Source organism: Sipha flava, unplaced genomic scaffold (assembly GCF_003268045.1).
Source record: "Sipha flava isolate LNK unplaced genomic scaffold, YSA_version1 176_pilon_pilon, whole genome shotgun sequence".
Taxonomy (NCBI): Eukaryota; Metazoa; Arthropoda; class Insecta; order Hemiptera; family Aphididae; genus Sipha; species Sipha flava.
The window spans coordinates 647,721-671,734 of NW_020272062.1; the positions used below are offsets into that span (position 1 = coordinate 647,721).

At 29.9% G+C, this 24,014-nt stretch overlaps 1 protein-coding gene across 2 annotated transcripts; it reads right to left on the bottom strand.

Annotated features, from left to right (window-relative positions):
- Window positions 1-3,497: 3,497 nt before the first annotated feature.
- LOC112680341 (BTB/POZ domain-containing protein kctd15) lies at window positions 3,498-21,863 on the bottom strand. Of its 2 annotated transcripts, XM_025550403.1 has the most exons (6): window positions 21,661-21,863; window positions 14,698-14,793; window positions 13,516-13,713; window positions 12,044-12,249; window positions 9,225-9,691; window positions 3,498-4,018 (listed from the first exon to the last, which is right to left on the bottom strand). In XM_025550403.1, exons 2-5 carry the CDS (start codon window positions 14,757-14,759, stop codon window positions 9,249-9,251), a joined length of 909 nt encoding a protein of 302 aa, XP_025406188.1. In that variant the 5' UTR covers window positions 14,760-14,793; window positions 21,661-21,863; the 3' UTR covers window positions 3,498-4,018; window positions 9,225-9,248. The 2 variants fall into 2 exon arrangements, with proteins under 2 accessions (XP_025406188.1, XP_025406187.1); XM_025550402.1 differs by lacking the exon at window positions 3,498-4,018 and having other exon boundaries at window positions 9,030-9,691.
- Between the last annotated feature and the right edge of the window lie 2,151 nt (window positions 21,864-24,014).

A 24,014-nucleotide genomic window follows, 5' to 3' on the forward strand; every position in this document is an offset into this window, starting at 1 on the left:
CCGAGGAGGTTCGATGCCCGTCGGGCTTATTGTCCTATGAATACTTTACGGTGTGAGGTGGCGGCAGTGGGCAATATGGGGCACGGGGTGGTGGTGGTGGCGGCAGCGGCCTCCCCGGGGGGGCGAGATCCGGCAGGTCGATGTCGCCGTCCCCGTCTATGTGGCCCCGGGCGTTCGACGCGGACTTACAAATTAACATTGCCGCGGGCCGTCTCCGGATCTACCACCCGCCCGCCCACCACATAGCCGCGACCGCGCGCTGTTTCAACGGAAGAGAGCCGCCTCGGGCCACAAAGATATATTACCACGACGACCTTTATACACAACACTCTTTATACACATACACGCGCACACATTTATACACACACCACACACTCACGCGCGTACACATACCCGAATGTATATTATATGCATATACCGTGTGTGTGTGTGTGTGTACTGTGTACCATACTTTTGTGAACGCAGTTCCCTCGACGCACCGTGCAGCTGCAGCGCTCATATATACGTATACACGTCTTATCACTGAATGTTAAAAACACCTTCGAAACTTTTAACACTTCTCTTCTTTACCCCTTCATTGTCTTGCGCTTCTCTTTCAACCCTCTCATAGTTTATTAAACTTTGCCGATATAGTATATTATGATATATGTACGTTTACATACGATAAGCGTATACATATATGTATGTATTAAAATACACATACAAACGTAATACTATACATACCTTTGTGGCTTAGTTCTTATATACGTCTATATAGATGTACATGAAACTATATAATGATTCAGTGGAGGACTTCGCAATCACGTTTATGGCTATAGTCGTGCATATATATATATATATATATATGTACGCCGCGAGAAGGGCGCAAGGGGGTGCACTTGCAATCCTCTGGGTTTAAAAACAAAAAAATTATACAATATAAAAATGTAGGATAGAGGATATCATTATTATTATTGAATTCTATACTAGAATATTATTCTGCATTACTTTATAATCGTCGAAAAAAAACGAAAATAATTGAAGCATTATTCAGATATCAGCGTTTATACTATGAATAATGCACTCCCTGACATCATTTCTGGCGGTCCCTATGTATAATATACATTGTGTATATATATATGTGTGTGTGTGTGTGTATAATATTTCAATGGGAACTTGAAAATGAAATTTTTGTGTATACGCAATATGTATGAATCTTTTTCGTGTTCAACAACAAATATGTTCAATATGCATACAGATCGCAGTGCTGTAGTGATACGCGGAACGTAAAAGTTTAGGAATGCGTTCAGCATAGCTCTCAGCACTCATTCGTCTTATATGTCTTCCTCCGTACTGGGAATTCTAGCCCTCTAAGCCAGTACTGTTAAAATCGGGGCTGGATCGAGGGGCAAGAGTCTATAGTCCCAAGACGCAAATTGGAAGGGACCAAAATGTGTTTTTTTAATCGTTGGCTAACAAATATAAAATATTGTTTAATCAATTAATTGTGATCATACTACAATATACAAATATACTATACTTAATTTAATTAATATTTATTACAAATTACCAAATATAAATAAGAAAATGAAATTCTTTTAGATAAAAGGGCCTCATCAAAAGTAATAGCCCATTTTAAATTATAATTATAATCTAGCTCAGGTTATAACCATCAAATGTCATAAAATGTTGTTTTCCAGCGCTAATGTTTGCTTAGGTATAAATAATATTTTGTATGAATAAATATTTAGGTGTAATAGAAGCGGCAATATACCTAAAAGGCCCGGAATAAGCAAAAAAAAAAAAAAAAAATGAACAAATATTTTCAAACTTGTTTAAAATTGCTTGAAAATATTTGTTCATTTGTTCATTTCATTTTACATATATGTATTTAATGGAAATAGCAGCAGTTATTGTTTTAAAATTGAAAACCTAATAATATATCTAAAACTAGATATGTCTCAAAAAAGCTGTCTAGGACGTTCAGTTCTTCTAAAATCATTTACTCGAGTTTAACGATTTGTTATTTTTATTTTTTATTGCGTAAATTTAAGAAATATATTTTACTTCGTAAAATTTACTATGCACATGCAACACTGAGATCGATAATGCGGCCACTATATATTGACGAGTATATTTTATATTAATCATACATATAGAAGCACGTGTATAATTCGACTTTGTAAAAAGACCACGCGTAATGTATGTGTTGTATGAGTTATACATTTTAAATCAAAACATCACCGAAAAAGTAATAATTAAGCCTTCTACGCAAGAACACGACTGACGCGACTACCTATGTTTCTCTGTACGATCCGATCGAGAATAAATATTATACATGCTGCACATATTTATATTTAATTTATAATATTCTTGTTGACAACATTGTATATATTATAACTGCTGTACCTATGCATTATAATTATGTATATGTATATTTTCATATATTTTCGGTGTTAATCGGTTAATGCGCGTATTGTTTGTGTTCTCGATGTTTGGAACAGATACGGGCCATGATTTAATGAGTATAAATCATTCGATAAGTCGTCGATGAAAAAAAAATGTGTATCGTGGAAAATTAAAGAACAAATTATAACAAAGTGGGCGTGAAACAGCTGCACTTTGCCTGGAGGAGTTTAGATCTTCACCGCACAACCACACTGATTTTGTGAGAATTATGAACACGCGTCACACAGCTATAGTGAACGGAGTATAGCTTATAATATAGCCTATATTATTTTCCAACCAGGTCTGCTGTCAAAACTGTACTGTTATCAAATGACATAGGTATCAAGTTTGGATGCAACCAAATAACAAACTGCACAATAATAGTGATTGAATCATATGATGATGAAAATAATATTAATATGTATATTCAATATTATTTAAAGGAATAACATTATATACGTATATTTAGTTCATTTCAGTAGCGTTGTGAACTACTTTTTGACCTATACTTATTAATATATTAATATTACTTTTTAACCGAGTTGTCGTATAGCATTGTCATACATTACGAGGTTTACACCTATGCTTTACCTAGATACCTATAATCACAGACGTCTATACCTACTCACGCACCCACCTTATATCCAATAGGGGCCGAGGCCCCTGGAAAATCCCCTCACCACGCCACTGGCTTGTTTATATCATTACTGTCGACAAGAGTAGTAAAAATACTTACACTATAGTCGTATTGCGTAATCGTTGAAATTGGCTAAGTATTCAAGTACAGATTAATCACACATGGTATTCGTATCAAGTGTGTATGGTGACATTTTTTTATTAGCTTTCAATATTTAAATAACTTTATTAATAGCTCAACATGTGGAACCCTTTATTAGTTGACGTTCACTGCGAGACTAAGGAAGATGTCCACAATTGGGAGAAATAAATTACTAATCCATAGAGTATTATTAAAATATAAAATTTTATTAAATTTGAATACAAAAAAAAAAATGAGTAACATAACAATAAATAATACTATCTACATAATGCACAATAACAATATAATATATAATATATTTATAGTGTCGTATATTTGAACATTGTATGTGCATACTATTAATAATTTTTATTATATTAAAAGAAAACTACGATTGTTCTACACATAGCTTTTATATTTTTGTAACTGCGTAGATGCCGTTCATTAGTTCGGAATGGTATAAACGATAAGTGTAAATTGCCGTTTACATTCGGTTATATTCGCTCTAAAGTGAACGTTTCTATGTTTTACGAGTCTGAGAACAACATATTCAATGTCTTGCAGTTATAAACAAAGTATATAAATTATAAGAACCACAATGTCTAACTACCTACATGTATATTCATGCCGTGACATTTCAAAGTGTCAGTATAATATTTGCATCAACTAGTCATACATAAATATTCGTTGATAGGACTTGGGAGATGTCTATAATTCAACTGGTGCCCAAGATGCATGCAAGAGATCTACGCATACTTACATTATTTATAATCTCGTGTGAAGTAATTGGTCTTGCAATTTATTTCCTGTACATTTATTTTTCGATCAATGAACCTGCGCAAAAATATTAGTTATAAAAAGGAAACTAGAAGATAGAAAACCGAAAACAGATTGTATACTTTAGACAAGTATTTTTATACTAAAGACTGCGTAAACTCATATAATCCGTGTTAACAATGTATTCTTAATATACGATATCTTTAACATGGAAAAAAAAATGTATATATATACTATAATATAACTATAATATAAACCATTACGGGCGCTTTGAAAATTGCTGTTAATATAATACTGCTTCTGGCTGCCGAGTGACCTTACTATGGCTCGGAGGGTTTTTGTAAATTACTTCAGGCACAAAGAAAGAAGTACACGAAAAAAATAGTTAAATTTGCTGTATTATAGCTATATTACAGCTACATACACCCTATTCACAATATAACTATTAAATAGATGTTAAAATTAATTTTTAGGATTATTTGTGACTTTTCGTTTTTTAAAATATTATAAAATCTAATAAAAATACTAGGAGTAATTAAAACAATAAAAACATATATTCAAATGACTGCAGTAATTACAAGTAAAAATTGTATACTTAAAAAGAACGAAACTAGGAAAGCTGGTAGGTGTTATTTAGATGCAATAATAAATCATTAGATACTATAGATAGAGGTATTAATTGCATCGTAAATCTAATCTACCACTATAAATGTGTAAAAAATGATGATTTAGATTCTGTACAAAGCGAAGGAAATATTGCACAACAACTAAAAAGTATGTAATATATTAGTTAAAACCTTTTTTCGGTAGATGTGGTTTTCTATTATAAATGGTGTATTAGTAAAGTGACCATACATTTTTTTAATCAAAACGGGACAAAAAAAAAAATCATAATTATTTGTTACAAACAAATATTTTTAATTTAATAATATTATTAGCAAATTTCTGTGGTACTTATGTTTTTAAAGGACAAACAAATTAAATTAACTTATTAAACTTACTACCTAACTTATTGTAAATAAAATGTTTTCGTGTAATAATTACAAAATTAAATACTTGTATATTTTTCGTTTGAACAAATTTGTTTTAATAAATCTGGCGATGACTTCAGGAACGAGTAAAATTCTGTACAAGACATTTTAAAGTTCACTTTTGTTAGCAACATTGCTTTTAAACTTGATACTTGAAGCTGTGTTTTTTCGGCCGTCCATAAATTGTTCATTAATGAAAAAATTCGTTCGACTGGTGCATTCGTAGCAGGCAAGCAAAGAACATACTCAACAATTTTTCGAAAAATGGTGTGGTTTAAATTGTTGTCTCGGAAGTACTGAAACACTTGTACCCAACGATGCTCTGCATATTTATTCGAAGAATCTGAATTCCACTCTTCCACTTTTTTATCTGATACATACGATGAAACAAGTGTAAATTCATCAAATGCCTCAGTGTCCTGCTCAGAACCGATTAAACCTTTTTCAATTAGCACATCCATTGACTTCTGTACTTCTTCCCACGTTAGGACTTTCCTCAAATCGACCCATTGAAATATCTGCAATTCAGACTGATTGTACGAAGTCCACTGCTGAAGATATTCAGTAGTTGTTTTATAGAAATCCGAAGCAATTGATTTCACGTAGTTTTCTTGAACCTCTCCTTTTTTTTGCAAGTCAGAGAGTAATCGACGGACAGAATAAGGTAGAAATATAGAACTTAGTTTTTCTTCTAAATTTGCTCGTAACTCATTGATTACTTTGGCAGCTTCAATCGCTGAAATATTCTGACCTTCACTCCTTAATACTGCTGTATGAAAAGTCACCGACTGACTGTGTACGAAAAAAAGCCACAACTCGGAGGTAGGACACTCAAAGAAATTTTTTAAAACTGTTGGACACTTTTTTATACTTAAGAAATACTTTTTCAGTGGTACATATAACTGCAAAACTCTTTCGATGGCCGGCATTAATGCGAACCATCTGGTCTTACTAAAGCCCAGCAATTTCTGGTACTCAGTTCCAGCTGCCTCGCAAAATTGTTTTAAGGCTTCCTCTCGCACCGTGTAAATGTAGAAAAACGAATAAATTTTAACAATTATACATTCTATATCAAATGGCAAGCAATCTGTAGCACATTTAATGGCGTTGTGAATCACGTGGGCGACACATACAATTCCTATTAATGATCTACCCGTAATTTGATTTAATTTGGCGTACACGTTCCTTTCTACTCTTTCCTACTCTTTCCTCTTCTTTCTGAACCGCCAAAGTTGCAATTCGTATTATCTCCGCAGAAAGCTACAATTTTGGTTAAAATATTATGCTCTCTCAGCACATCAGCAACGTAAGATACAATAGTTATCTGAGTTTTCGCCGGATAACTCTTTAAACTTCAAAATTTTGACTTGCACGCCTTCATATGGTAAAAAATATCGTACAAGAATAGGAAACATTTTTTGTGATCCATGATTTGATGCATCAGTTGAAATAGATACCCAAGTAGCAGCAGTGAGGTGCTTTTTCAAATCGGATATTGCTTTCGGCGCAAATACGTTTTTTATTATTGCCTCTGTTTTTGTACGCGCACATCTAAATTTCGAGTCAAAACACGATTGGATTAGTTTGGATGCACAATCGTTTGATCGAAAGCTGTGATTTCCTTGAACGGTATAATAAGCCCAAACTCCTTCTGCTGCTGCAATTTCAAGATCTTTAGAAGTTGGCATGTTAACATCTTTGAAATATCTCTGCAAAAAATGGCTTGCTGCTGCAGCACGGTCAGCATTTTTATGTTTTTCAGATCTTAAATGTTGTTCTACATCACTCCCATCCCCGTGTGATACAGAAAATTGTGTAGAACATTTTTCACACAGTACATCAGATGGGCAAATGCCTCTTAATTTTATAAATGGATATTTCTCTTGGAGAGTTTTATTAAATATACACTTACGTTTCGGCATCTTGAATATATAAATGCACAAGAACACAGCACAACTTATTTAATAGTTATATTACTTAATACACTTATACGATTTAAAAACCACACAATATAATTATAAGCAAGAGCATCCAAAACAGTTGATGGTTACTGTAATACTAATACTACTAATACTGTAACAGTGTAACAGTAACAATAAGGTCAATACTCATAGGAAATATTTTGGTAATTTTGTTTTAGAGCTGATATCACAGCGATTATATAATACATTAGATTAATTAATGTTGATACAATAATACGTCGCGACAGAAGTTATTTTTATATTTTACCGTTGTCTCGTTATCTTATCTAGATGCCATTCACGGTCAATAACGTCAAACACACACGCACACATAAGAAATAAGATATAATAAAAACGATATTTCGTCAACGAACATTTATTTTCGTTATTTTTTTTGTCTACTTTTTGAAAACGGGACATTTTAGCGTCCCGAAGATTTCCCAGGGGACAACGGGACAGAGATTCAAAAAACGGGACTGTCCCGTTCAAAACGGGACGTATGGTCACCTTATGTATTAGTCAGATATATTTCTATTGTTAATAATCAATAAATAGAGATAAAAAAAATTCTACAAAATATTTTATCTATGGATATATTAGTTTAAGATTATAACTATTATATTTTATAAATTTGGCAATGAAGAAGCCATTGAAGACATTATACCTCAAAACTTAACAGAAATTAAATGTTCCTAATGTTAGTATTATTAGAATTTGAGGTACAGTAAAAGCTTTTAGCAATATATCAAATAAACACGAATTGAATCAAAGATAGAAGTTAAAGATTTAATTTAAAATATATCCTCGTGTAAAGTCAAGTAATAAAATGGGAAGTGAAATGTAAATATAAAAATTGAAAATACTATTTTATCGTTGTACAATTAGTCAAAATATTATAACTCACACTCTCTTACTCATAATGTATTCGTATTCGTACTTTTGTACAAAATTGTATAATATTAACTACTACCCAAATTAGCATTTGACTCCCAATTATATACGTATTCACATAATTAGATTGTATAATAATTATAATAGTGTATTTTATTTCAAATACATCTTAAGTTAAGAACTAAAATTTGTCGAGACTTCTCATTTGTTTAAATACATATGGTATTGCATCCTGTCATCACAATTTATATTTAGTATTAAACTGTAGACCGATCACCTATATAGTAATTTTCTATTATATAGTTATATTTTATTTCTTCCTTATGTGCTCATACACATATTTCAATTATTGCGGAGGGTGATAAAACTAAAATAGTGTATAATGCGCACTTGTACTTATACTCTGAGATATGGCTATAAATTCATGTCATATTTCACATAATAACCTAACCAGCAATGTACTCATACGTAAAATAATTTTATTTTGAACAAATTTGGAGAAAATTAAAGACATAACCTGTCTTGTTATGTACGTGTATAGTTTTGATTTTAAATATACATAAACAGATGTTATTTTCGACTTTGAATTGGTTTTTGGATGTATTTAAAATATCATGAATATAATCATATAGACTCGCGATAAAGAATTATTATTTACCTTAAATAATTAATAATTACGTTGTTGTAATTCAATACCATATTATTTACAACTTTGCAAAATGAGAAACTCAATTGTAATAAAAATATAATCCATTTACGTTACACAAACGAAACAAATATTTACCATGCATACAGTGGGTGTTATTATGTAGCTTTTAAAGAACTTGATATTATTTAATTCATATTTTAGAAATTAGTTTGTTCGTTCGTTTGTCAGCGGGAGTTCGTCAGTCCATATAAATTAGTGCAGAAACAGACGTTTCCCCGGATATCATCAATGAGAGAAAAAAGACATGCACGTGTATGGGAATCATATGACTATATATAATCAGTGACCCCGTTCTTATAGAAGTTGTAATCACTATTAAATAGAATGTGTAGATCAGTGTACTATTATTATTATACGTTAAGTTAACGTATATTTATTTCGTATTTCACATACGTCTATAACAAAGCACATTAAAATTACTATACATATTTTTATAAAAACGGGCATATATAAATATATATGTATATAACCAAATAGCCAAAGTAAAATAATTTATATTTATTTTTAATATATGTAAACCAGCCTTAAACAGAAGTTATTATCATCTATGATTACGTAACTAATTCCATTAATAAATACAATATAATATACACAAATAATACGTATAAGTATCCGCTACACGAGTAACGCGTATCGATTTATTATGATCTACTCGTATATGTGGTTATTACCCAAGTAATGACGTCTAATGAAAGTCAGTTGGACATTTTGCGAACGAACAGGTACTCGGAAAACTGTTGGCCGTGTACACCGCCGCCCGTGCTTGCAGCCACCGTGAAACCCGCGTTCAGCAACCGGGTGATAGCTTGCACACTATTGAGTTTACAGTATCCGTTCAACGGAAACCGGACCAAATGTCTCGAGTCTACGGGGGTCCAGGACACGGCTGGGCGACCGGCCGATGGTTCCAGTGCAGAGTGCCCGGTCTCCGGGAACACTTCGTCCAGAACTGCGTGGTCGCCGGATAACATTACCCGTTCCCCGAGGTCTGGGCTTACGTGAACGGACACGCACTCGTACTGGTCCTTGATGCCGGAAAGGCTGCTTGTGGGTCGGCTCGGGCCGTTTGAGTCCCAACCGTTGGTTCGGTTGTATTTCATTCGATCTCGTTTCAGGTTTTCTAATTGTTTACACATAGCTACAACAAAGAATCATCCGCACTCATAGAAAAATATATGTGTATACTAATAAAACCATAATATGTCAATACTATATTACGGTATAAGTACTTTAAAATGTATCATCTTTTGGTAATAAGTAAATATACGGAATAACAGTTGATGATACGACAAAATATCCCGCGTAAGAATGATAAAAAATTAAATTTTCTAAAAAAAGTTATAAATTATAAATTGCATTATTTGTTGATCGATTGATTGATTTATTGCAATAGTAAACGTAAGAAAATTAAAAATATTTATATTGATAATACGAGCATGTTAACTCAATATTTTAATTTTAATTATTTTATTAACGATCAATATTTTAAAAAAAATTAATAGTTTTATGAGAACATTTTTAATGTTTATTATAAAATGGCTTTGACGTCATCATATATTGATATATTATACGTATGCACGATGAAGTATATTTAGTTGAAAATGTGAACAACAAATCATTGGCAGTTGGTTACGAACTATCAAACAAGTTTTGAGTATTCTGTTTTTTAATTTGAGATATGTAAAATTGAATTTTCGAGAAAGTGGAAGATAAAAACTTTTAAAAAATTATACTTTTTTGGGAAAAAGCGTGAATATCAGTTCGAGATGAACAGCACTATATTTTAAAATTAGAAAAGTTGTATCAAAACTTATGAAAATTACAAAAATCGGCTAAAAAAGAATCAGAAAAACATACTAAAAAGTCAATGAATTAAATGAAAAATTAAATCAATTATTTGATATATCTCATTAAAATACATTAAGTATGAAAGAAATTGAGGAAGATAAAATATTTTTACACAGAGAAAAGGGAATACCAGGATGCATGTTAGTAACTGATAGAAATTTGACAAAAAGAAAAAAAAGAGCCCTGGTTAATAAACAAAAATTCGAAAAACGTCGAAAAATATCGAAAATGAGAATTGAACAATTTGGTAAGTCATGTTGATATATTTATAATGTACAGAACTTAGAATATATATTATAATTATTAATTAATATTAAATAAAATATATTAAATTTGTTGTTATATTTATTTATTTATTTTAAATAAAATATGTTAAATTCAATATAATATTTTATAAATGATTAAAAATATATTTAAATTTCTCTGAATTATATAGCACAAGTAAATAACTATATTAATGAAAAATGAAGAAGATGTTGGTATAAATGAAGAAGACACTACACCAAATCAATTGTGTAGGAAGAAACATAGAAGATTGAGACAATTTATGACTTATAAACTACTAGCTGCATTAGGGAAAGAGAAATTAAAAGTTTGAAAGTTAAAAAATAAGGGCCACCCTTATATATATATATATCTATGGCTTGGTGCCAGAAGGCTCAATATCACATTTTGACATAATTGAGGTCAGTCTTATTGTAGTTAAACACAAAATGAGTCTTAGAATAAAAAAAAAACCAATTGAATTAAGTAAAATCATTTTTTGAGTTCCTGTATACATTTGTGTTTACATTAAAAATTGGTAAATTTAATGTTTTTATTCTTGAAAATTATTATAATATGACATTGGCCTTTCTTGCACCAAGCCACAGATATATAAATATATATATTTATAATCCATAGGTACCTCTATAAGTAGTTAATCATTAAATGTACTTTATTAGTGAACAATACCGATGTATACATATTTATTACTATTGAATTGATTATAACTAATCGTTTTAAATCATCCAAACATGTAGGTACGTAGCGGCAATAGATTGTTGTCACATAAAATTATTTTTATTTCTCAAGAATTTCCACCATCATAAAATCGCCTCCGGAATAAAGACCGAACTCGTGAATCATAATGATCGATTATTATTACATAATATTTTAATTCGGCTAATGATGTCCATGTTTCAAACCCATATTTCACGAATAGAATGAATAATACTAGTGATGGAACAAAAACGGATGTAAAAGAAATAGTATATGACGGTGTCTTAGACCAACAATGAGACAAGTATTACGTTCCCGGGGGCTGTATCAGGACTGCGGCCACACAATATCTTTCGACCAGACTAGAAATTTACGTTTTTAACCTTGTCCACAGACAATGTAGCGTAGGAATTATCGTTATAATAGTAGCTTACTCGAATGCAGACAGTTCGTGTACCCAATTATTTCATTAAGCATAAAAAGTATGGTCCATTACATATCCAACGATATGATGATGACACACTCTTGGGCTATTATTATATTTATATCATAATCCAAAAACAAATTATAAAATACATAATTATTGGCTGCTGGTAATGAAATTACTCATTATAGCCATAACAATATACTTAAAGGTTTCTAACGTTGGTAATTTACTTACGGGTGATTTCGAAGTATTTAGCTTCTTCTAATAACAAGTCGATGTCAGTGAAGTTGTCGGGCAATGAAAGCTTAGAATTTCTCATGAAATTGAGAATATGCCTGAACATCTTGCCATCCCTGTCGATAAAATAGTGTTGTTTGAGAGAATCTAACACTATAGGTATACTACCGTTGAACAATTTCGCCAGTTTTGAATCAGGATTTCTAAAAGTCAATCGATTGTAAGTTAAGCACTAAAATAAATTAGTTAATTTTGTATATTTTAAATACTAAGCTTCTCTAAAGATATTGATATTTCGACACGATATCGATGTCGCAAACTTTTTTACCAATATTTTGGTATCGATATTCTAAATATATCATACGATATATGGATAATAATATCCTTTTCACTTATTTGAGTATATTATATTATAATAATATAATAAATTATATGAAATTTTCAATCAAATTTGTATTTTGGGATCAGATTAAAAATAGCACATGGAAAATAATTAATTTGACAAGTGACATAAGGAAGTAGTTAGAATTTGTACCGAAATCAAGTATCGTTATCGATCGTAATAGTTTTGTTCATAATTTTAATTTTATTCTTTAAATTCCTTCAAATGTTTTAATAATTAATATATTAATTTCGTTGAATTCGCTAAAATGTTTATTATTTTTATATTATTAATATATTAATTAATAATTATTAATAATGGTTAATTATAAACTTGTACTATTATCTGGTGATCGGATTGATATAAAGATATCAATAAATTGGAATTTCAATATTAATAAATCAATATTAAATTTTTTTTCAATATTTCAAATAAATATCATGGAAAATCAAACGACATCGATATTCGATATTCGTTGGATAAGTCTAGCAAATATACGTGCATGCTTAATTATAATAATAAGTATTTTAAAATTTCTATTTCTTTCTTTTACAATCGGTATGAATTTTAACGTAATAAATATTGGAAAAAAGTTTAACTTTTCTTATTTTGGGAAATTTTGTAAACAAATACATATCAAAACATCGAAAAAAGCATTAAAGCATATTATAGTGTTAATATTTAAACCAAATACAAATAATACAACTGTGAATTTATTTTAGCCACACACACACAACACGCGCGCGCGCGCGTGTGTGTGTGTGTGTGTGTGTGTGTGTGAGTGAGTGTGTTGGAGACTTGTTATGCACGACTCTTATGCGAGACAGACTAGTGAAGCGTAGCGCGTTCGTGTAGCGCCAAAGGCGATGAACACGTTGGTGCGCGGCGTGCAATACTGAAAATACCGATCGTTAGTTAAACTAAAAAATAAAAAGGAAATGGAAACCCACTCTTCATCATCGATCGGTATAATTTTTCATATTTACTCCGTGGCCATACGCAAATACGTTCGTACATTAAGAAAGGTTTCATTATGTAATTAATCCAAACATATCCACATGCATATATATTATGACATTTAACTAACTTTGTTAGAGTATCCAGTGAGGACGTATATATGGTGCCGCCAACGTCTATATGAACGGGAGCTGTGTATTTAGATGCGGCTGCCACACATGGTATGCCGGCTATGATTTTGTGGTTGTAACCGGTAGTCGGCACTACCGGTGTTGGTGATGGTGAATTGCTGTTGTGTGAAACGGTAGGCGATGTGGCCGGTGAATTGCTATGAGCAACACAAACAAAATAGTCCAATATTAAAATGAATTCAGAAAATAAAAAATAATTTATGTATAAGAAAGTAACCGGAATACAGATTTTACTAGTAATCAGACATCAAACCAAAAAAAGTAAAAGAACACAATTTTTATAAAATAGGCAAGTAGAGATGCAATTTATAAAAGGATAAATTAATTATTCCAATAATCAACTTATACACTATAATTTTTGTTCATATTTTTGTTGATAAGTCTGTACTAAGTTTTTGATTCAGAAATTCGTATTTACGATCGACAAAAGCAAATTTATGTAATATTTTGAACTGTCATTAAAATAAGTAAAGACAAATAAATAAACTATAATATATTTATTATTTATTCAGTAATATTTAATGATTGTACCGTAAAGGATGATAAAACTTCATCAATGATTTTGTTCATTATTTACAATATTGAAATTTGAATATTGAAAATATGTATTAAAAATAAAATATATGTTTAATTTACAAGAAATTGTCAATGACATAATTATATTTATCCATAAATATTTAACTTTTGTTATTCTAAAAATGTAACTTTTTATTGGATGAGTTCAAAAAATACGTAATATGGTTATTATTTCGTACAAATCACATTATCAAGTAAAATATAATTCTAATAATAATAATAATAATAAAACAATTAGAAAAACCAGTTAAAAAAATGTCTAAACTCTCTCTAATCGTATTTTAAATCATCTAAATAGTCACCAATATGGATTTTTTAGTTTATTCTAATGTTCAAAAGTAGTTTTGTACTATTTATCGTTGCTACATAGGTGGTCAATATATGTAAATGTATTGGTCATTGAACATTAAGATGCCACCATAGATTCAACTAAAGATCTCAACATCGTTTCAAAATTGATGAAAAATATACATTGCGTATCAAATAATTTATTTAAAACGTTATACGATGTTCATTACTATAGTTATGCTTATGAAATATCATACCTGATTTTGATCTGTGTACTTGTGTATAGAGATCTAGATGCAGTAAGATCTTTAGGTTCCATTCCGTCCACATCTCGAACCACTTCACACTTTCGTCTGCAATTAAAAAATAAAAACGATATAATTACAAAGATTAAACATTGAAATATATACATATTTTTTGTCATTATATAGTACGGCATACGTAATTATTCAATTAAAAAGCAATTAATTTTCAACCTATAACGTAGAGTAATTTTTAATTTTGTTTTTGGTGAACATAAATACAATATTTTACATAATGCATATATGATGAAAACTATTAATAAGTAGTATAAACGATTAAATTTTAATCAAGCAAAATTAATTATTTTGAGGGTATTATTCTGGTAAATTGATTACAATTTATTATAAACGGATATTACGTTGAAATATTCACCAATTGGTTTAAAATTCAGTTGGATCATTGTTGTTCATTATTCGTATTTTGGTGTTAATTTTATCGGTACGGAGTGAACCAACTAACCAACTGTAGCCTATCATAAAATATACTTAGTTGTGGGTTGACAACCATGTGGGCGTCGTCATTCTGAAGATGGTTCTGGTCTGTACACAAAAAAATACCTTGCACAATGCCATGGAAAAGGTTAAAATTATGGAATACAATATAACATATAAACTATATTGCAGCATACAAACACATATATCATATTGTAAATGGAACTTTTATAAACGGACCACGCCTAAGGTGTAACTGAAAGAGTTAATCCAATTGTCCGTGTTACATGAAATAATAATAATGTAATTTAGGCGAGAGGGTAACGTATATTGTATGTACAGTGTCTTATAGATTAAAATCTTGCTCAGGCGTCGTAGATTAGTTTGGCGGGAGCATTGATCTGCATAATTTTTCCAAACCCAAATTTTTGTTAACATACAGTGACACCGGATGGAATGCATGTAAACTGAGATTTATGACTATGTGTTGACATTATCAAATAAACACTTAAGGGATATACAATGAACAATTTTCAGAGATCGAAGATAAAATAGTGCTACGCTTTCCTTTTTGTTCATTTGCCATGTATCACGTTTACATAAAATCATACAAATATATATTGTGTGTGTTTGTCGTTTTAAAGAAAGTATACACACGTAAAGTATGTAAATATGTTTTTTTTTTTTTTTTTTATTGTCATTGGTCAATATTTTTGGTAAAGTATTCCAAATGTCGCCAAACCAGTATAATATTCATTACAAAAGAAACCATTATGTGAAAACATTTAAGAGAGAAAATGCGACATCTTGATATTCCAGAATAGAGTAAAAATAAAGCACCTGTCTATGGTCTGTGAAAGCGTCATAATAAAGGTCAATGATATTTGTTTCGCTTCTTCACATTATCCGGACCTACCTGTTAATGATGATACCAGTTGTGCCGGACGGAAGGCACGTGACATTAAATATAATAAAAAATAAATAACATGCAACCATGCCAAAACCTACTTTTTTCTTTCCATTTTACACTGAATAGATGGAGAGATAAACACGTAAACCAGTGCTATTAGTAAAGTGGTTCTATTTACAAAATTACTAAAATAACACGAGAAAAATGTCAAATGAAGATGCATTATAAAGGATGAACTTATAAATTCAAATAATCAAGAAACAAATATTTTTCAAAATAAATGAGTTTAATTATTCTAAAAAAAAAAATTTGAAATATTACTCTGACTCTGTATCGGTAAGACTTGATTTTGATAAAATATTATTTCATAATTTGCTGTATTATATATACTAGTACATAATTCATAAAAATAATTTATGCTGCAAAAATTAAGCAAAACATATATTGATTATAACAATTATAACATAATTTTGAATCTAGGATTTAGTATAAATTAAAAAATTTATTATTTTTATTTTCAATAATATAATACGCATGAATAATAAATCTAAAAAATACATATAATAAAACAAAATATTAAATAATTAAAAATTAATTTATATCAGATATGTAAATAGTTCATTTTTATACATTGTGCAGTATTAATGAAGTTTATTACGTAGTAATATTATATTATTATAAAATTACAAAAAAACAATCATCAATAAATTTATTTATTTTTAAATATTCATTAAATCACATGTGAAATAATTTTAATATAATTTAAAATAATAATTTATTCACTATAAATAAAAACTTTGCAATGCATATTTTATTCCTGTGACTGTCATTTACCAAATAAATTGCATGTATAAAGATTTTCCAAATTAGTTATTTACATAAGAAATCATTTTAATAATATTCGAGTTTTTTTCGATAATTTCAAATTTTCTCTTTCCCAAGGCACAGAGACAAACAAATGTTGGGTTAATTAACTAATAATTTATTCGATATAATTAAAGAACAGAAAAATTAAGCACTCTCGGCCCTTCTACCAAGTTCCACAATAAAAGAGGCATTACGTTATGGTTTAATACTTTACCCATAAAATCATTACTGTACGTCAGTTAAAATAAATTTATTTTATTTTAGACCTTCATAAAGTGTATACAGACTACAGATATATACGAATTATTCACTTTATCATAAAGTATGATACTAGCTGTACTATTTCAATTATATTTGTAAATATATATAGATTTAATGTCAAATATACTTTAAAAACAAATACTATTTTCGGTAATAATGGAAATTCATAAAATGTTTCATATTTTAATTTAGCTTTTCTACCAAATCCAGTAATTAAATATATATGTTAAAAATATTTTAACATTTTTGTACAATACATCGTAATATTATGAACGAAGGAATGATTTGACTTATACATTTAAAAATAACCCGAGCATTATCATTGAGTAAGATTTGGTGTGACTTGGTGATTACTATACTTGGGGCTTATTTAGGTATGGGCTATGAGTCCTATTGCCCAAAGCGACAAATTTTTATTTCGTAGGTTTAAAATTAAACTAATCGTGACCACAAAATTATAAAATAAAATATATAATCTTCTTATGTGTATATATATATAACCATATGAATATATGATAATGCACAAAAAAAAGTACATATTTTTCCTTGAATCGAAACGTAAAATATAATAATATTTTACATAAAGTAAATCGTAAATGCATTAATTATTAACATTTCTGTTTATTATTGAATAAAGATTATTTTTTATGCATAGCAAAGTTCATGAAATTTGTGGAATTTCATCTTACTTAAAGTTGTTTTTTGGTTCCATTAAATTACTTTAATTATTAGCCCTTGCTGACAAGTGTTTTTATGTCATTGTGTAAAATTTTGATAATCTTTGTATAATACATATACAACATTAATGATTAGGGTTCGGGACTTGTTGCATTTGCAAATTGTTTAATAATGATTGCATAATGGTCTAAGTAAGATATAAATTTGTTTTAAGTCATAACAGACTGAAATACAAATATTTTAGTTGTATATTTTCACATATTTCACTGTTTTTGAGCAAAACGCATATTTGAAAAATTTTGGTTATTTAATTCTTATTTATAGCATATTAACGCAATTTTTGTTTGATGTTAAGTAAATTTATTTTAAAGGTTAACATTATTTTTATTTACCTTTATGCATCGGTCAATATTCGTAATCATAGAACGAGTCGAGAGAGAGCGACAAGGAAAATTAACCTAATTGTTCCTGCGTATACTAACGGTTGTCGTAAATCGTTTAGAGAATGTAAAATGAAAATAAGTATTGGGTTAGTTTTTATATTATAGGAGAAGATGAAAAAAATGAAATCGAATATACATAGTAATAAAATGTAAATAGTGTTATTGTTGTCAAAAAATACTAATTATAAAAAATGAATAAATAAAAATTTTTAACTGTCATTAAAAAAATATTCAGTTACATATTTTTGCCCATATTTAGGTTATTTTAACTGCATATATGTATGCACATTTCTTAAAATGTTTGTACAATAAGTTACGAACCCTAATAATGAACAACGACTTTCGATATCAACTCATAACTAAAATATTCACGAGGATATAGTATTCATAAGGTTGCAAGTAACCTTTGAAATTCAAGAGATTGGGATGATCCAAATTACTTTTGTGAAAGGTTTTTAGAAGCCTGTAACAATTTCGATCGTAATATCTTAAAAAGATAATATTCATCACAAAAAAATTTAAATAAAATATAAATAATGTTTTACTTAACATTATTTTCTATGACATAATGATAATTAATTATATAGTAAAATACCTAATAATCGTTTTTAGCGAAAAAATATACAAATTTAAAAGTATTACTAAGCCCCTCCCCCATTTACATACTAGAAAATATCACATTGAACGTTTAATGTAATCCGTAGTACTCTGTTCACTTAGCGAGTTCTGTTTACAAGTGGTTGTTAGGCTGTTTCGAAACGAAAATGTTATATATATTTATTTAACTTACTGTATACTATAATACTACAAAAACTTATGTAGTACATAATATATTAGTGACTAGAATATCACGTCCCCCGCCCTAACACAATCGGTTTGATAAAATTATAATAATAATGTATAAACAGTATGAAACTGTGAACTGCAAGGTGCGGCGAGCGAGCGCGTTTTTGGTGTGAGTGTGTGTGTGACTTATGTCCAACGATATTGGGCGCGCGGCGATGACGACGATGACTACGACAACGAGAGGGCTCGTGGGAACGATCTCGCCGGGGTGGTGTATAATATTATAATGATAATAATAATACGAAAAACACGTGGGAAACGAATATACGCGGGCCGTGATCACTCCGGGCGTACGGCACGAGTACCACCGCAATACCGCATCTCATATTATACATATACATGTACACATTATATGCACCTCTCTATATAGAAGAGCAGCCGTACACATGAGATATATATATATACATACATACTCAAGATAGATTTTAAACACGTCTAAACACACACACACTTATATGGTATAGACACGGCTGCAAACACACACGCACGCACGTACACTCACACACGTGCGGGTCCGGTCATCCCTGCCCGGGGGGAAATGATCCTTGGCGATGGAGGCGCGTAGAACATGCGAATGCGAGACGGGAGTGGGGGGGGGGGGGGGGTCGGAGCGCGCGCGACTGGCCCGCGGCACCAGCACGATTGTCGCCTCGGGTTGCATACGACCTCATGTCACGGCACATCAAACGTGTACAAAAACATAAAATAAAAACCGTACACCTCTAGGCGGTATTCCGAGGGAAAAAATATAAAAATAATAAACATGTGCACGTAATGATTTTCGCCTCCAGTATACGTATACGACCGCGCGCGCATATTAACACACACACACACACACACACACACACACATACACACATTCACAAGCTGATGGGTGCGCGCGAGACTGTTCGATTGGTTTAATTTTTTTACGACTTTATTTATTTATTTTTTCCAACAACGACGATCGAAATCCTTTTGACAATATGTACTAATCCTATACGTTACGTGAACCATATATGTATAAACATGTCCTGTACTTAAAATATACACAAGTCGTACATTTTCTGAAAATAATTTATTATATTTTATGCTTATACTATATACTATTTATCTTATACTTTATACGCTGTTCATGTGGGTGGATTCCATAACACGGCGCTTTCGATGAATCATACAAAAAAAAAAAAATAATAACACACAAAACAATACAACAAGAATATAGATTTATACAAGAGCAGACTCGTGTACTTATTATATATATATATTTATTTATTTATTATGTCACTTAAAATTTGTTGAAAATACTTTTCCTTGTTCCAAAGACATTACTTTGATAATTTAATATTAGTCATTTTTCAAAAGAACTACCACGTTAAATGGCGCCAAAAATTATTTTTTAAATAAAACCATTTTCGACAAATATATAATTTAAGTTTCAATACGTAACAAGGCATGAGGTAAGCATAAATATATAAGCAATCAATAAATTCTAAAAATATTCTTCATTTTACTCTAAAAACGTTAAAATTGTACATGACAAGTGTATTTCATGTATCTTTATATTTATAAATTTTCTATGCAAAGCAATTACTAGGGTCTCAGTACATAATCAACCATATATTTTGTGAAAAATAATGACACTGATAATAGTAAGTCACATATATTCGTATTCTATTAAGAAATTCAAAAAATGAGCGGTAAAATTAATTTGATAAACCAATATTTGTTTACAAAGTTTGAAATATGCATACAGTTTCACGGGCAGAAAATAATTCGATAGTTAGTTTTTGGTGTAAGTTTATGTTTATTAAATTAGGTGTAAGGTAGTTTTAGGTGTAGGTTATGTTAGTTTCGTAGGATTTGATTTTGTTTAATCTAATGGATCGAGGTCTTTAATTATTGAACTGATTACCAAGTAAGAAATATGTACCCAAGTACGATGAAACTACTTTTTTTTATTAAATTATACAGTTCCTAGCATTCGCTATTTACATTAGGGATATAAATATATATATTTTTTATAATATATTAAATATTTACAGTATATAAATACAACAGTTTTAATTCCTCCCACTTTTTGTTGCTGTTTTTCGTGTAATGGTTCTATTTCAAATCATGTCGTGAGGGCTACCTTCTTTAGTCTACGCAGAAGTGGTGGTCTAATATGTATAAATAGTTTTATAGTTTTATTAAATATATGATTTTAGAATAAATTAATTCTTGAATGAGATAGGTTTGCCAGAGATTATGTTTTTTTTTTTTTACTTGTAAATTGGTATAGTTTTAATACATGATGAATTTCGTAATTAATAAACAAATTTTTCCCAAATTATATTTTCGGTCAACTTATTAGAACTTGTGATACGCAGAAAATGAGTGATTTACTATACCTACTAAATATACCTAATAATACAATTATTTAAACTATACATGAATTTATAAATTAAAATATTTCTGAATTTTAAAATTATTTTGAAATTCAATACACATAACAAATACCTTTTAATTATCGGTCCGGACTCCAGGATGACGTCTTTTGTACACAATTAAACAAAAAAATATTAAATTATATCTAATAGAGTTAACTAATCAGATCGTGAATTATCTGCATAGACACATGATCATTGAAAACTTTCGAAAGCCTGATCGGAGATACTATTTTTAATGATTCGTTCACAAAGATCGTACGTATGGTGGTTATCCCGAGCACTGAACACGCACATATTACAGAAGACCGCCACAGCTAAAAAAACCGCGCCGTCTGGTGTTTCAGTGTAGCCATAATACAAATAATATTACAATCAAATATATATCATTTATAAAATGGTTAAATGGCTATTATTGGGTTATTATTTATTGTTGTAGTTGGGGTCTGCAATTGAGTAAAGGGAATTGTATTACCCGATTTACCACCAATGTTAAAGGATAATCTAAATCTTAGTATTTTATTTCCAACGAAATTTAGGTTTTATGTAGTCGAAAAAATATGTTTTTTTTTGGACATTGACTTATCCGCTATGATTATTTCTATCTATTATTTGTAATTTAACAAATTTGCTTCATCTGAAGAAAAGATAATTAAATGTAACTGATCCATTACATTTTGATTAATAGACTTTGTAAACTATGGTTAATATTAATTTGAACTCTTGTTTTTTTTTTTTAATAAATAAAATAATTTATAAAAATTCGTAAATTCAAAAAATTAGAATCCGTTTCAATGTAATATCATTAAATCAAATTTTACTTATAAATTTCACTACAGGACGATATAATACGGTAGTTTTTCTTTCGTCTCTAAGGTGTTATGGATCCACCATCTAGAGCCGTCCTAAATGTACGGCCCCACTGAACGCGATTTGCAATGCAAGCGATTATGCGAGCGATATTGTCCCGCGTTTCTATTGTTTTGTGGTCAATAATTTTAGTCGCCAATAAGACTTCTTTCAATTCAAACCGCTTGCGTAAAATACTTTTATCTGAAAGTTCTGCTTCAATAGAAGAAAAAGTTGAAATGTTTAAAGAATGTTTATGGGTTCATGAGTTAAATAAAAATAGAGAAACAGAAGGTGAATATCATACTCTTTTTCTAAACTAAAAAAAACACCCTGAAAAACTTTTTGAGTATTGCCGTATGGACGAAGAAACTTTTAACTTAGTACTTGATGCAATAGAATATAGTATATTTAATATACTATACAGAAATCGGAAACAAATTTTCGAAAGCCTTTTATATAATCATTTCTTTACTTAAATTAGACCAATACTATTGAATAATAGTCTTATTTTTATGTCCAGCATGACGATAGTTCCAAATCGGTTCTTTTAAAAAAAAACTGCTGTAGCTAATTTTTCTGGATCAACCGACATCGTGGGCTTTTCAAAAGTGATTAATCACAAGAAAACAAACTATTTTGATTTATTTGCGTGATTTATCGTAAAACGCAAAACGTGAAACGCAAAATCGCGTTCAGTGAGGCCTTAGGTTAAGTACCTTAAGGATACTTAGTATTTGAAGCAAATTGATTCGGGGGTCCTTCAGTCATCACAATAATATACAAGTATGATAAAAAAATACACACCAAGTTTGCAAAATGTTGATAAATATAGTTTTCCAAACCTCAAAGAATCAATGTCATTTAAATGCATCAATACGAATTTTCAATTACTTTCCAATAATATATTGCCAGTTACCACATTTAATTAAAATTATATGTATTCCTAGATAATTTATAAGCACTTATAGAAAATAAGAACTTGGATGTTTTCGCGTCGATACTTGCGATAACGAATTTCTACTTCCATTTGGATAAAATGATATATCATTCTTCATACTCCGGCAATAACCATAATAAATTACAATTATATTTATTTAGAAATTAAAATATCTAAAAACGTAGTCTGTATAATAATGTTTAAATATAAATTTAAGTTAATTTTATTTATTTAAATTGATTAATATTTCATAAAGAAAAATAGTTAAGAAATAATATATAATTATAAATAATATCTAATAGGTAACGCTAAGTATTTCTAATCAATTTGGACTTTAAGGAGGCCCTTTTTAAATTTTCCTTGACTGGGGCCTGGGGCAAAATGGTCCCATTGTCTCCTCGAAACTGGCGACGGTTAAGCTACCACCTATCCTGTATCCAGGTTAATTTACGATTTAGATTTTAGATAGTAAATTCTGTTGACCATCGCCTTCTATGTTATCGCGCATGGATCCAACAATTATCTGATTATACCAAATATTGGTGTAAAACATTCAATCAATTTATCCGTTCGAGGAGAGTCCATAGCGATTAGTGGGAGTCTGAGATGATATACCATTACTATATTCAGTGCTGGCT

What these genes read in the sequence shown, in the direction of transcription:
- LOC112680341 (XM_025550403.1), bottom strand. Translation starts at nt 14,759, where the DNA reads ATGGAACCTAAAGATCTTACTGCATCTAGATCTCTATACACAAGTACA. An exon ending in TCACTGGATACTCTAACAAA is followed by an intron (nt 12,250 to 13,515) that starts GTTAGTTAAATG and finishes ATTGACTTTTAG; the next exon opens with AAATCCTGATTCAAAACTGG. An exon ending in TAAATACTTCGAAATCACCC is followed by an intron (nt 9,692 to 12,043) that starts GTAAGTAAATTA and finishes TCTTTGTTGTAG; the next exon opens with CTATGTGTAAACAATTAGAA.